Source organism: Nilaparvata lugens, chromosome 10 (assembly GCF_014356525.2).
Source record: "Nilaparvata lugens isolate BPH chromosome 10, ASM1435652v1, whole genome shotgun sequence".
Taxonomy (NCBI): Eukaryota; Metazoa; Arthropoda; class Insecta; order Hemiptera; family Delphacidae; genus Nilaparvata; species Nilaparvata lugens.
The window spans coordinates 12,710,327-12,725,653 of NC_052513.1; the positions used below are offsets into that span (position 1 = coordinate 12,710,327).

General features: G+C 36.3%; 1 protein-coding gene across 1 annotated transcript in view; it reads right to left on the bottom strand.

Annotated features, from left to right (window-relative positions):
• Positions 1-15,327, bottom strand: part of LOC111052168 — a 389,458-nt gene that overhangs the window by 6,304 nt on the left and 367,827 nt on the right. The window contains exons 144-156 of the mRNA XM_039436353.1: positions 14,369-14,773; positions 13,359-13,541; positions 12,254-12,435; positions 11,019-11,335; positions 9,352-9,632; positions 7,835-8,319; positions 6,952-7,238; positions 5,883-6,241; positions 4,719-4,919; positions 3,651-3,893; positions 2,211-2,399; positions 1,003-1,244; positions 229-499 (exon numbers count right to left, since the gene is read on the bottom strand). Of these exons, the coding sequence (XP_039292287.1) occupies positions 229-499; positions 1,003-1,244; positions 2,211-2,399; positions 3,651-3,893; positions 4,719-4,919; positions 5,883-6,241; positions 6,952-7,238; positions 7,835-8,319; positions 9,352-9,632; positions 11,019-11,335; positions 12,254-12,435; positions 13,359-13,541; positions 14,369-14,773 (3,645 nt within the window). The remainder of the gene's footprint in view (positions 1-228; positions 500-1,002; positions 1,245-2,210; positions 2,400-3,650; positions 3,894-4,718; positions 4,920-5,882; positions 6,242-6,951; positions 7,239-7,834; positions 8,320-9,351; positions 9,633-11,018; positions 11,336-12,253; positions 12,436-13,358; positions 13,542-14,368; positions 14,774-15,327) is intronic.

Below are 15,327 nucleotides of genomic sequence, written 5' to 3' on the forward strand. Positions count from 1 at the left end.
CAGGAGCATAACACACGATCAGGTAGTCAGATTGATATAGGGCGTGCTAAGCTTGCTAAAACGCAGAAAATGTAATGCTATACAGGAGTGAAAATTTTCACCAGATTATTGCTGAATGTACAGAGAGTAAAAATATGAGTTTGATACTTTTAAAAGAGCAAAGAAAAAACGATTGAATAATAATAATAAAGCATTTTATCCAATCAAGAAGATGATGAGGTGACTCACTGGAAGGTTGTACGTCGACTTGCAGCATGAGATTGTCTCCGATTTCGGCCGAATTGATTTCCTGTCCGGTGTGAGTGACGATCCTCATGAGGCAGGTGGGAGGTGGGCCCGTGTTGGCTATGGTGCCAGCCGTCGTCAACATCGACACGTTGAATCCGATTGTCACTGTCTGAGTGCCGGTCGAGTAGACGCACTTGATGTGGTAAGCCTGCGCCTTGTAAGTTACTAGTTTCGGATGTTTCTGGATCACTAGCACGAATGTCGCTTGGCCCTGCAACAAACACATCAAAATTAGATCATTCAAAATAGAAATCTTGTAAAAAAACATTCGAAAGATATTCATAATAAGCAGGTGATAATAAAAATATATCGAGACATAGCTGGCTCACATCTGGTGTCAGAGTTTTCAGATCGCTCCTGATCAATTTCAAGGCACCTTACACAACCTAATATGCAAGTCAAGTGAAATCACTAACATCTGCTATGTTTGGGTTTGAAGCATCTAAATCTAAAAATCTACTTTGTGAAAATAATAAAGGACTGTAAAGAAGAACAACAAGAATTATGTGTAACTGATTAACGGACTATTATGTAACATTATCTAAATTTGGGAGAGGAATAGAACAAGGTTACCTTATTTTTCCTCTCCCTATCATTTCGATGATGAACTGATTGTATGAATAAAGAATTGACTGCATGTCGATGTAAGAATGAAAAATCGGTATGTAACGTCTTGAATACTATTTATAAAAATGATTCGCAAATCCAACTTACATTAACTTGTATGAGACCGCAAGATCCGAAGTTGACTTTGAAGATCTCGTTTCGAGGCGTGGAGTCGGGAGGCAGAGTGACGACGCGACGGCACTGCTCGTTCTTGCTGTGGCCCTTCACGTAGAGCACTCCATTGAAGCCCTGCTCTGTGATGTGCACTTCCACCTGCACGCCATCCGACAAGCAGCTCACCGCCATGTCTGGTTTCGGGAAATCGGTTCTCAGGTTTGGTGTTGTGATATCTACGAACAAACAGTTTGCAAATTTAGACTAGGATGAAATGAAGCTGCAAACAAATTTGGCTGTTGAAATTTGTTGAATGAGAAATTGATATTGTGGAATTTTTCCTTATTGTAAAACACAATTTCATTTTTGTCACATCATATTAGACTTTTACACAGGACTGCACCTGAAGATATGTTGGTTTGAACACGAAACTGCATTCCTGTGTAGAAGTCTAATAAATGTGGATGTGACAAAAATAAAACTGTGTTTTTTCAAGTTTGCTTGTACTTGGAGACTCACATTATTTGCAAGTCAATCTCTAATGTATTCAAAGTGTTATTAAACACGCATATTGGAACACTTTTCACTTTGATTAGTAAAATTTGTTAAATCAGATATTTGATGAGAAGTACTTTTTTTGCTTGATTTTTTAGTACTTGTGAATACAATAATTAGAATGTTTTTACAACGGTCTGAGATTATATAGATTTTTGGGTTTCACTATCAATTTTTTACTCAAACTTCTTAGTATTAAAACCAAAATGAAACCAACGAGAAGCAGAATTTTGAAATTGGAATGAGATCAATTGGACCCCCAATCAATCAAATTATCCTATTCATGAAATATTTCAAAATGTTATAAAACTCTTCTCCTCTGTATATTATTATCATTTTTTATTTTATAATGATTTTTCTCTTTCTTTTTCATTCAATTAGATGTTGAATAGATTATATATTTTCAAGTCAATGTTGTCCATCCACTGACAAACTATGCTAATAAAACTCAGTTAATATCAAGTTTACTTGCAGTACAAATTTGTAGCACAATTTTAGCTACTTTTTATTGTTCAAACTTTCTATTCCACCATTGAATGTACTTCATGATTCTTTCAGTCTCTGCAACTAAACCTCTTACAAGTTAATTTACATTGAGATTCAATAATTATTACATTGTTTCTAGTGCTATTTGAAATGTTACTCACTGCAGTAGACATTGGCGTCTCCGTTGTATCCGCTGATGCAAGCGCAGACAGCCTGGTGGCGCGTGGCGTTGCAGAGTGCGTTGACTCCGCACCGCTTCACGGCACACGGGTCGTCGCACGTCTTTGTCTCCAGGTTGCAGTAGCGGTGATCTGGGCACTCGTCGTCCGATTCACACTCAACGCTTATCACTATAGCAAAATTAATAATAAATACATTATGATAATAATATACGGCATTTAAAAATTTGGTATCCCTGTAGTTCATGAATTATTATTCTATTCAATCGATTGAATGATACAATACAAACGTTAGCAACCAGAGGAGTTTATTGACAAAACATATACATACATAATTATTATATTATACATACTAAAGTTGCTAATACTAAACTTCTAATTATGATACCCCACTATAATAATATGTGTCGGGGTGATCATAATATTCTTTTCTAAAACATGTATAAAAATTATTACCTACATATTAGCAAATATGTAATGCAGAGAAGAGATAATGACTAGCCTAAGTAAATAAGTATCCAGTGAATAATATTATTCTTCACATGGGTTTAAATGCCTGTGTGCCAATTACGGTCTGAATTAATTTATTATAAATTGTATAGAGAAAGCAGTGATGAAACATATAAAATAAATAAAAGTTGACTGTAAAAACTTTTTTAATTGTTTGCTAAATTGAATAATACAGTAATATTCTCTTTGGAATTAATTGAAACTGGATCTAAATTTCAATTCAGGTCGGTCAAATAATGTTATTTTATCATTCTGTGGGTCAAATTGAGGAGGGTGGGGGTTTACCTTGCAACCACTAAATATCACTCGGGGTAGTGGATTGGAATTGCTTTATAACAAAAACTATTTTTGTATAATTTCTTGTCTGTAAGACAGTTTCATATCTTGATTAGCTTGAGCACTTCTGAGCCACCCAGCATATTCTAATCCGCATTATTGATTATTACAATTACGGAACTCTAGCTTCATATTGGAAACCAACATATCGTTAGTGGAATTGACTTCAGTATCAATTCTCTTGATTATTATAGAAATGTTACATATTGCCAATTAATGTTCTACAAATGTTATATTAATTATAATCAATATTAAAAGAGAATCCAATCACATAATGTAAATATACATCTATCTACAAGCATTTGAACAAATGAAATTTCTCATTAATTTGAACTTTTTTCATTGCTTTGTGAACAAGCATGGATAATAGATCTGTGATCTCTTGAAGACTCGTTGACGCAATTCAATTTCCAAGTCTTTCACTGATTCCTGTGATAAGTTACAATATTTAATTAGTGGCATTTTTTCCACAACTGCCATGAAAATCGAGCCGGTATCCGTAATAGTTGATGCAAATCAATTTTCAAGTATTTCACCGATTCCTTTGATACAATATTTGATTAGTGGCATATTTACCTGGCACACAGTTGCCATGGAAGTCGAGCCGGTAGCCGTGCTCAACAGGACAGCGACAGTTGCCTCGCTCGTCGATGATCATGCCTCGCTCGAGGGCGCACACACAGTTGCCTCGCTCGTCGACCTTCTGGCCTCGCTCGGGCAAACAGCGGATGCACTCATCGCTTGGACTGAGGCCGGTGCCTGGTGGACAGATGCAGTTGCCTTCGTCGTCTCTGATGAAGCCTTTCTCGAATGGACAGGCTGCGAAGAATTAAATCATATTTATGAAATATGAGAGTTAAGATGAGATGAGAGATGGAATATTAAAGTTAAGAACATGTAAAAAAGTCGAAAAAAGTATTAACATACGTAAAAAGTGGTATTATTATGAAGAATTTACAATGAAGTGAAAAAATAAGTATGGATTAAAGCTTCCTAGCTGTAAAGCTCTATTCTATCACTACTTGTAATACAGCAGAAAGCCAGAGCTGAAACTGGTTTTTGCTAAAATTGCTATTTCAAACAGGTGAACTGTTCAATCAAGTGGTGAAAAATCACATATTTATTTTTCTAGATATGAAAAAGCTGAACTTATCTAAATTTGGGAGATAAATAGTTTTGGATTAATTCTGCTGTTTCTCTTCCAATCATTGTTTTGATTTTGTGCATGTGTCAAAGAAATAAATACATCAATGAAATGAAAGGATAAAATACAAGACATGTTTTTGAAAGTCATTACAATCCAATTATGATAATAAATTACAAATTAGGTTCTCAAAAGAGCTTGAAAAATAACAAGCACACTGTGACAAGTTCAGAAGAGAAGATAGACATTACTTTTCAACAAATATGATGTATCATTTTCCTAAAAATGTATAATGTAAAAACTGATTCATAAAACAAAGGTGATGGGAAGTTGAAAATATGAAGAAAAAACTATTGGATAGATTAAAAAATAATGGGAAATTCATATTTCAACAAGGAGATGGACATAATATTTTTTCAATCGATTCTATATATTCATGAGTGCTCTCAAAAACAGGAATAAGTAAATATTGAAGATACATATAGGCCTACGGTACTTACAGTTGTCACACTTGACGGCCGCGTTTCCTTGGTATCCGGGCAAGCACTCGCAGATCATTGTTCTGACGGGCGCCGTGTCGAACACTTGGCAGATGGTGTTATTTCCGCACGGCTCACTCACTGTGCATGGGTTCACGCACTGTGCGTTGATGCACGCCGTCTGCGATGGACATTCGCTGTCGCTCACACATTTTGCTTCGACTACAACAAAAAGTACACAACTCGTATCATACAAACGACTCTAATGGCTGATTCCATTTCTTAAATTTTTCATTCATTCATTCATACATTTTATGCAATAAATTCATCCTTCATTTGGCATGGCATGAAATTTCTAAATAAGATGTTGAATTCACTCGACAGCTAGATTGTCAAACAAAGTTGAAAATCAAACACAAAATGACAATATTGAAAAACTTTTAAGAAATAAGGCATATTATGAAAATAACCTTGTAAAAGAGATCGAAATAGTCGCATTATGAAGAGAAGTAAGTCAACAAATGAGAGATTTAACAATATCTCTGACCAGAGCATTCCACTTAATTTTCTCGAGAACAAAGTTCCTACTGTATTGCACGTGAATTTGACTAAAGGCTCCATTACATCAAAGGTATCTTATCCTTTTTTAATATTAAACTAACCGTTCGAAATTTCCTTGTATTTATTCGGTTTGTATGATTTATTTCATTTTTCGTACTATATTCGAAATTCATAGTGAAATCTATACCATGTGGGTCTCCCCACAATACAATCCATACGCTAACAACAACCACATGATCTTTTCACATCCCTGCCCAAGATATCTTTTATAACTTTAAATATTTAATATCTCTTCAAGTTGGACATTTAGTCTACAATCTTTCAAAGTTTAAACTACTGAATTCGAAACATAGAACACTTGCTCTTTTACACTAGACACAGATATGTTGTGGAGTTTTTCAATATTAGGGTAAATGAATAAGATAAGTAACAGTGGAAAAGTAATGCCTCAGCAGAGGGCTACCAGCCACATGTAACTAGTATCAGTTATCTTAGTAGGACAATATTATTCATTTCACCTTAACACTTGAACTTCTCAAATGATAATCTCTCTACGGTAATGAAGAATGAAACTTCAAACTGAATAATGTACTCTACTACAATGATTAAAGAAAAATCACTCACTCTTCTCGCATCCTAGGCCGAGATCGCCGATGTATCCGGGCGGACATGAGCAGTCGGCCTTGTGGTTGTATGCATGACATTTGGCAGGTTCCTTGCAGGGATTGTCCTCGGCACAGGGCGACACACACTGGCGGTTGATGCATGCGCGATCGCTGGGGCACTCGGAGTTGGTGGTACACTCGACCAGAATACACGCCACTTGTGCATCGCCGGTAAGGCCCGGTGCACACTCACAGATGGCGCGGTGGTGTGCGCCGTAGCACTGCGCGTTCGTGCCGCATGAGCTGCCGTCAGTCGCGCACACCGGCGTGCACACACGGTTCACGCACGAGTGCTGGCCTGAGCAGTCGCTGTCGCTCCTAAAACATCAATGTTGAAAGCGTTCATAAGTGCGAGAATAATATTGTGAGCGAGACTTTAGATAGAAATTGAGTAGCTGAGTAGTAGGTACTAAGAAAATTTATTTACTAATGTTATTCAAAGAATTTTCCACTTATTGAAAACGTTTAATGTTGAGAAGTGAAAAAAACATTTAAAGAAAACAGAATGCTATTCATTCATTCAAGAATAATCTAGTCAAGATTGTAAACAATCTAAAAAGTATTTTCTTATTAAGTTATAATATTTTCAGGACATTTTTTTGTTTTATAATTTTTTTCAAACCGTATCCCATTTACACTTTCTTTTTCAAAAATACCAATTTCTATTTCTGCGTTAATTTCAATGATTTAAAATTACACATATTACATTTTTTCTATCAGTTCTTCCACCATGCTCCGAGCCATTCATTGAGCTTTTCAAGAAACTTCCACTGTTTTTATGTAATCAAAGTATGGCATTATAATAAAATACAATACAGTTAACTTATGTTTTGACTTGTATTCATTCGTATTATCCGTTATTATTTCCGTGCTATTCTGATATGTAATTTAGTATACGTTCAAGAGTGCCTATCAACGTATTCATATAAGTCTGTTGACTTGCATATTGCTCTTCTAGACTGATGACGAATAAAATAAATCTTAAAATACCCTAGTTGAGGAAATCTAGTAATATAGTTGAGACGAACCTGCAGCCTGCTTTGACACACTGTACGTCCGGGTTTCCGTCATAGCCGATGCGACAGGTGCAGACGGGTTTGTGGTTGATGATGCGGCACTCAGCGTTAAGGCCGCAGTCACACGGGTCGCGGCACACGCCTCGCACGCACGCCTTGTCCGACGCACACTCGCTGTCCTCGCGACAGCCGCCGATCCTCTCTATGGGTGGCGTCGCCTTGCACGTTCCGCTGCCGCTGCTCACGTAGCCACTCGGGCACACGCAGATCATCGTGCGTACCGGCAGCGAGCTGATAGCCTGCAAACAATTCAATTCATAGTAATTGGCTGCTTTTTGTGCTATCATGATATATCAACTGGATTGAACTTCTATTTTGAGTGTATTGTTGCAATAAGATATCAAGTCTATTGAATTTCTACATTGCTTATTCTGGTACAATAAGATATCAACTGTATTGAACTTCTATTTAGCTGATTTTGGTGCAATAAATATTAGCTGTTTTGAAGTTCTAAATTGCTAATTTTGGTGCAATAAGATATCGCCCATATTGAACTTCTAGATTACTAATTTTGATGCAATAAGATATAAATTGTCTTGAACTTCTATATTGCAAAGTCTTAATGAAGGACTCACTGCTTAATTGATCAAAGGACTGACTGCTTAATTGATCGTACGTCGGCTACGTGAGCCGAAACTAATTGTTGTGTTTTATAAAAGTATTTATACAAATAGTTCTGGGAAAAGGGAACTATGAGATTATTTCTTTATTAATATATTAGCAGGTAAACTGTGCTCCGCAAGAGTCTAATTAAAAACTTGACCTACTGAAATCTTGAAGAATTTCCTTTATTATATTATAGATAGATATAATTATTGTTGAATTTGAGTCTGACCTGGCATTCGGCGGGCCGATCACAAGGCTGCACCTGGTTGCAGGGCTCGCGACACTTCTCGTTGAAACAGCCGAAGAACGGCGGACAGTCGGCGTCGACCTTGCACTCGGGAGCCGGTTGGGGCCGACACGACACGTACGGGTTGCCGACCGACCCGATCGGGCAGCGACACAGCGCCAGGTGGTTGTGCACTTGACACTCGGCACGCAGGGCGCACGGATGTTCGTAGATGCAGGGGTTGATGCATTGGGCGTTGATGCAGGCTCGGTCATCGGGACAGTCACTGTTGCTACGGCAGCCCACTACCAGGCAGCGGTCACGTGGGTTGCCCTGGTAGCCCGACAAGCAGCGGCACTCGGCGCGGTTGCCCACCACGTAGCACTCCGCGTTCGCTCCGCACGGGTCGTCCACCACGCACGGGTTCACGCAGTTGCCATTGATGCACGCCTTGCCTGAGTCGCACTCAGAGTCCGAACGACAGCCAACTGAAAGCGAATTAGAGTTTGTGGTGATATTACAGATTTATTTATTGAAGTAGAGGTATTTTTATCAAAATTAGGGAGAGAAACAGTTTTGGGTTTATCCTGGTGATTCTCTCTCAATTAATCACTCGATATTGTGATTGTGGAATCAAATAAGTAAATGAGAATGGACTGGAAATTGGAAGTTGGAGGAAAATTTTCAAACTCAGACAGAAACAGTTTCTGAATTTATTGACTTCTTCAATGGAAAGCAAATAATTTTTAATTTCAAATAATCCAAATGACTATTTTCAAGCATATTCGAATTAACAAAAGTATGCTATTACAATAATTGATTTTTCCTCAATCACTGAAAATTGAACATTGGCAGAAAATAATTGCCAGAAATACATGTAAAATAAAAGAGAAATTTCTTTCAACATTTACCTAATTTGCAAATTTTAATTACAAAATAAAAAGTGATTTCCCCATGATCTTCAAAATGATTGAATACTGTAGAATAATTATTTATCAAAATACTATTTTGTAAGACTGAAAATGTTTTAGACGAGACATATTTTTTCAAATAAATATAAATAAAAGACCAATTCTCAACAAATAGATGTCGAATTATTCCCTTAATGATATCATTTTCGATTTATGAGGAATATGTCTCATTACAGATTGATTTTTTATTTTACAAAATAAAGTAAAAATAGTTTCAAATATTACATTGTTCCATCACTTACATGATTGTCTTAATAGAAATAGTTAATAAACTATACTATTTCTGTGAGAGAAAATATATTGAAAATCAGTTTATTTCTATTGACATGTTCATCGTACCTAGTTGTTCGAACTCACTGCCGACACACAAGTTGTTCTTTGCCGGTGGTGCCATATTGTAATTGAGAATATTTATTTATTAATTTGTATATAATTTTTATGGCAAATAAATGAATTTGAGTTTGAATTTTTCTAAATCGTAATTACGATGCTTGTCAAAATGGGATGCCGAGCATAATCACTAACAGAACACTTTGAGAAGCAACTGACCAGTTTTACAAGCGATGTGCGGGTTTCCTTCATAGCCGGTCTCGCAGGAGCAGATGGGTCGATGGTCCTGGACGAAGCACTGTGCGTTGGTGCCACAGTTGCACGGGTTGCGACACATGCGGTTGATGCAGGCCTCTTTGCTGGGGCATTCGCTGTCGGACGAGCAGCCTGGTGGCATGGGCAGTAGGATTGGCTTGCACTCTCCCTCGCTGTTCGGCACCCAGCCTTCCGGACATGTGCAGATCATTGTGCGCACTGGCATCGTGTCAAGAACACTGCATCTGTAACCACCAACAATAAACGATTTGATGAACAGAGAACCTCTCATCAAACAACATTCATATCAAACAACACAATGAAGGTATTCCAGTAATTCATGATAAAGGAATTAGTTTTTTATAAGTTTGAATAACAACAAACTGAGTATGTTGAGTATCAACTAACATACAAATTAATAGAGAGTTTCAGAAGAATAATAATATCGAGTGACCTGGCTGGCTCAGGCCTGGTGTCAGAGTTTTCAGGTCACAACTGATCAATTTCAGGGCCTCTGAAATGACCTAACGACTGATTTTTAAGTAGCCGGGACCGAATGTTAAACGTGTCAGTCCGAAAAACGGGAGTGGCCCGAGAAAAATAGGATAGTTTCAGAGAAAAAAGCTTATTATTGCACTTTTATGGCCCAGATTGGTAATAATTATAAAAGGCTTGATCTCTAGCCATTATTAGCTATGAAATAAAAAATATCGTTGGTTACCAGAAGGGTGGAGCTAAGCTAAGAATGTTAGAATCCTAGATGCTTTACACAGCAAAGATATGTTATGTTATGATTTCTTCATGATAATTATACTTCATAAGTACATTAGAAATTAAGGAAAGTAAATGAATCACTTTAGTCAATATTAAGTTTAAGGCAATTCTCTAGTTTTATGTTCAAATGTTCACTTAAGTATGCAAGTGTGCTTTTTCTCTATTTCTAAAATCAAGAAAGAAAATTTCCTAGCAAATTGAAGAAGTTTAAAACTGATTAAAAATTGACAAACCAAAAAATCAGAGCATTAAATTGAATGTGAAACATAAAAATGATAAAGATTCAGTTCATGAAGATAATTTATTTCAATGAAGCACAGACAAAAGCATGCTGCTTAATAAGCAATCAAATTTGTTTCTAAGAAGAAATCTGTCCATTCTAAATTAGGAAAGTCTGATTTCTTATTCTATCAATCGTTTATGATAATTAATTATTGAATATTGACAAGGTACTTATTGTATGACATTTTAATATGAGAGAATGTGTATTATTTATCTACTTAGCATGTTGCTCAGTGAACAATATTGAACTCGAAGTATTTTACCAATATTCATTTGATATATTTTCTTTTCTTTATTTATCATCTTACTTAGCTGTGTGTTCTCGTTATCTTATTGCTTGTGATTGTAAATTTTATGAATTGAACTAAATGAATATTTAATTTGAATTTCAAGTAAAGTGTCTTCTCAATTAGGAAAGTCTTTATAATTATTCATCTTTTATAAGTATTGACAAGGCTTTGACTTTTATTATAAAACTGTTTATGATGGATCAAACTTCTATTAACAATCAGAACAAATGGGGAAGATGTAAAATATTAATTAAAAAATAAAAGTGCTTTAAATGTGTGTGTTACCTAGCACTGGTGGCGCATGGACTGAGCGCGCGACAGGGGTTGGTGCAAGCGTTGTCGATGCAGGCGAGCTGCGAGGGGCAGTCGGTGTCATGTCTGCACTCGGGCTCGGTGTCGGGTGGTGGTGCACGCTCGCAGTAGGCCAGCGGGTTGCCGAGCGGTAAGTGCGGCGGGCAGCGGCAGCCGGCGTTGTGGTTGCGCACGTAGCACTGCGCGTTCGCGGCGCACGGCGCGTTCGCCACATCCGTGCACGGGTTCACGCACTTCTCGTTCAGGCAGCTGCGGTCTTGCGGGCAGTCGGCGTCGATGCGGCATTCGATCTGAGCCAAAACAATGCACACGTTTTAAAAAGAGGTTTCCATAGCAGAACACAGTTTCAGTTTTGTCATTTCTAGTGAATAGCCCTATTACATACATCCACATTTACAAAATATTCCTTTCATTTATAATAACATTCAATAACAGTTGAAAAGTCAAAAATAATGAGAGTGTTTGGTAAGTTGAAGTGATATTTATTCATAAAGAAAGATAAACAGAAGATGACATGTTACTCGTCACCGGCACAAAAACCAATAAGGTTTTGCTGGCCACGCTGATAAATTTTAAGAAATTTAACTTTATAAGTTTCGAGAGAATTATTTTATATTATGCATTGTTTTTGTATTATTTGTGAGGCAATAAATAGAGAAAAATGAATGAATAACACCTTAGGTGTTGGAACATGTTTGTGTTTTCTCTGAATAGATTCATCATAATTGAATACATCTTTGTGATTTCGCGTGGAAATTAACGTACTCCACTATGGCAATGAGCTATGTACTCGAGTAGGTATGAGCTTTGTACTGGAATAAGTTTGAAATTTTTGTTACAATATTTTTTTTAATGTGGTAAGAATCTGGAGGCTTGATTTCTATCCAGTATTGGCTATGGCTATGTAATCAAAAATAATTTTTGCTACTTTATAGGTGAAGTTTAGCATCCTAGTACATATTATTGCAGTATTGCTTTCAACAGCAAAAATATGTTAAGTTATGATTGATCATAATAATTATACTACAGTAGGTTTATTAAAAATAATAAAAATAAATTAATGCCATTGAAGATTTTAGTCACTTTTTCAAATCACATAAAACATCATAATAAAAACATTGAGTTTTGAAATATAAAGTAACTTTTTCTCTAATCAAATAATTGAAAAAAACTGTCTACATCAGAATAATAATACTATTAAATGTCACCTGTTGGCACTGTATCAGTGGATTTCCAGAATATCCAGGTCGGCATCTGCAATTGCTTCTGTGGTTTCCTCCATAACATTCAGCATTGGCAACACAAGGGTCGCCCAGAATGCATGGATTCACACATTCTCCATTGTAGCAGGTCTTGTCGGATGGGCACTGTTCATCTGCTTCACAACTCACTGCAAAAATAATAACAAATTCATGAGTGATGTCAACAATTTGAACAATCCTCCTGACTGAAGATTCCTACTTTGAATTTGAAGTGTAAAAGTTATGGCAAACCAGAGAAGGATAAAAAGGAGTTAAAAATGAAGAGCTCTATTCCAAACGGGCCCAAGTCACAAAAGTGTTTTTCTCAGGAAATCGATTTTTTGATAGTCATCACTTACATGTTGGAAAATGTTTATAATCCAATGTATGAAGTGTGTATTTTGAATTCCATACCATAATTTTGCATATTTTAAAGTAATTTCTGTGTAATAGGTTAATTTTCTTGCTTTTTTCCAAAATGTCACTAAGTCCATGGACTTGGTGACATTTTGGAAAGAAACTTGGACTCGGACCTTCTTCATGTCACTAATATGATAAGTTTCTTCAAGTGCTGTATTTGCTGAGTTGAATATATTTTGCCAATTTTTTTGAATAAATTTTCTTGATCACTTGATATTCTTGGTAATCCCCAGTGTATGTATTCTTGACTTTCACTGTTCTCTTCCCTTGAAAACGCGCTGATCTCGAAGTAAAAATGGTAGTTAGGCTTTAATCTGTAGACAGACCGACAGAAAAAGATGCTCTGCGCATGAGCAAAGGACTAAGGTTGGAATGGAAAGGAACAGCAATGGACTTAGATACACTTTGGAAAAAAACGTGATATTGTGATATCTATTTTGTAGTGACTAAGGATAGTTTGGAGTAGTTAGTATGCTAGGAATGAAGGTCTATGTATAAGGTTCAATAATCAGCTGATATCTCGATTTCCACAAAAATGGACTTGGGCCCGTTTGGAATCGAGCTCTTCAAATGTATTTACCATTATGAGAAAATAAATAAAAGTTATATGCAATATAAAATCAATGTATCATAAAAATATGAGAAGTCTCACCTTTAACACATCCAAACTGCGGGTTTCCAGAATATCCAGGCCTACAGAAGCAAGTTGGATAATGGTTGGAAACCTTACAATCGGCGTTGGGTCCACAATTACAAGGTGTTATACACAAACGGTTGATGCAGGCCTCTTCCATACTACAGTCTGAGTTAGCAGCACATCCAACAACTGCACCCGCTGTAATTAAAAAATTAGGAATGATTTCACTAAACCATAAAAACCAAATAAATCTATAATTATTCAGAAGGAATTTATATAAATTCCAGGCGAAACTTCATAATGTGTTACACTGATTATTAAAATTTGTATTAATTATTTAAGTTATAATAATTTGATTCATATTATGGATGTTTCTAAAGTTTTAATCGATATTTTTAGAATCTTCATCATTCTTACAAAATACTGAGACAAAGCTGGAGAAGAAAAGAAACAAAATCAAATGAAATAGGGCATATTTAAATCATTTAACACAATTTCACAAGAAAATATAAAAAACTAAATGAGAAGAAAGTCTATCTTCGAGTTTCATGATAAGGATAATTCTTATCCTTTCTGTAAACTCAATGATAGATCTTTCTTTATTTACCCTATTCATTATTTTTATGAAAATAATTTTATAACTTCAATAAAAATATAGACATAATCTATACAGAGAAACAATATCCTACAACTTCCTTTAACAGAAAATTTGATTTGTTTTTATAGTTCAAGAAGTATATTATTAGTGATTCTCATTTTGGACAAAACTGGAGCCGTTGATACTACCAGTCGACTATTTTACTTACAGGTAAAAAATACATTTATAAATAAAGATGGTGAGTCTCACATGTCGATCATTTTAATGAATCATAAAAGAGATGTTGACAGAATCGTGTATAGTTGATCAATGAATGAGTAATATGATGAATAAGTTCAGTTTAGAACAAAGAATCACATTTTCGAAGTTTCAGTTCCCGTTATGTTGTATTTTTTATAAAATGAATAAATATTTAGCAGGAACTTACGTGGTCTGCATTCAGTGAACGGATCACCGTTGAATCCGGGCGGACAGCGACAGACAGGCTTGTGACCTTCGACGTGACAGAACGCGGACAGCGAGCATGGATTGGTGGCAGCGCAGGGATGTTCGCAGCGCTGGTTGATGCAACCCCGGTCATCGGGACAGTCATCGTCCCTGACACACTCGGGCAGCGCGGGTGGCAACTCCCTGATAGGCTGGTAGCTGCACTCGATGTGCGGGTTGCCGGTGAAGTCGGCCGGACATGTGCAGACGGCCGTGTGCGAGATGCTCGTGCACTGCGCGTTCAGGCCACACGGGTCCACACGGCATGCCTCCACGCAGCTGCCTCGCATGCAGCGGTCAGTCGGGCGACAGTCAGAGTCCACCTTGCATTCTACTTGCGGGTGACCTACACAACAGACAATGCATTTCGTTATTTTTTTGATGTTTCACATTTTTCATAATTTAGTTTATCAATTTTAAATTTAGCGAATTACGCCAGGCCCTCAAAAACACAGGCTTAAACCTACATGTGAGTCTCTCACAACGTAAGGGTATATATAAATGTACTGTAACTGTACTGTATTATCAATTTGTAAATTGTGAGAATAAATTGATTTGATTTGATTTAAAGATAATACAAAAAATTGTAGTGTGTATTTTCAATAGATGTTCAGTGATCAATTCAATTTATAATTTTTTATTAAACTTGTATTTTATTAACCACAAGTGTAAAACGTTTTTAACTTAAAATTTTAGGGAGATTTTAATTTTTGTTAAATTATAATATACTTTTAATTTAAATTCAATTCATTCTCCTATTTATCAACCACAATCAGATCGGTGTAACATCTCTGTGGATGCTTTCTATGTATTTTGTTGAAAAAATTGAGATTATCCTATTGAATTTTGAATTATGAATCGATATGGAGTTGACAAATAAAACAATGTTTCTTCAGTTAT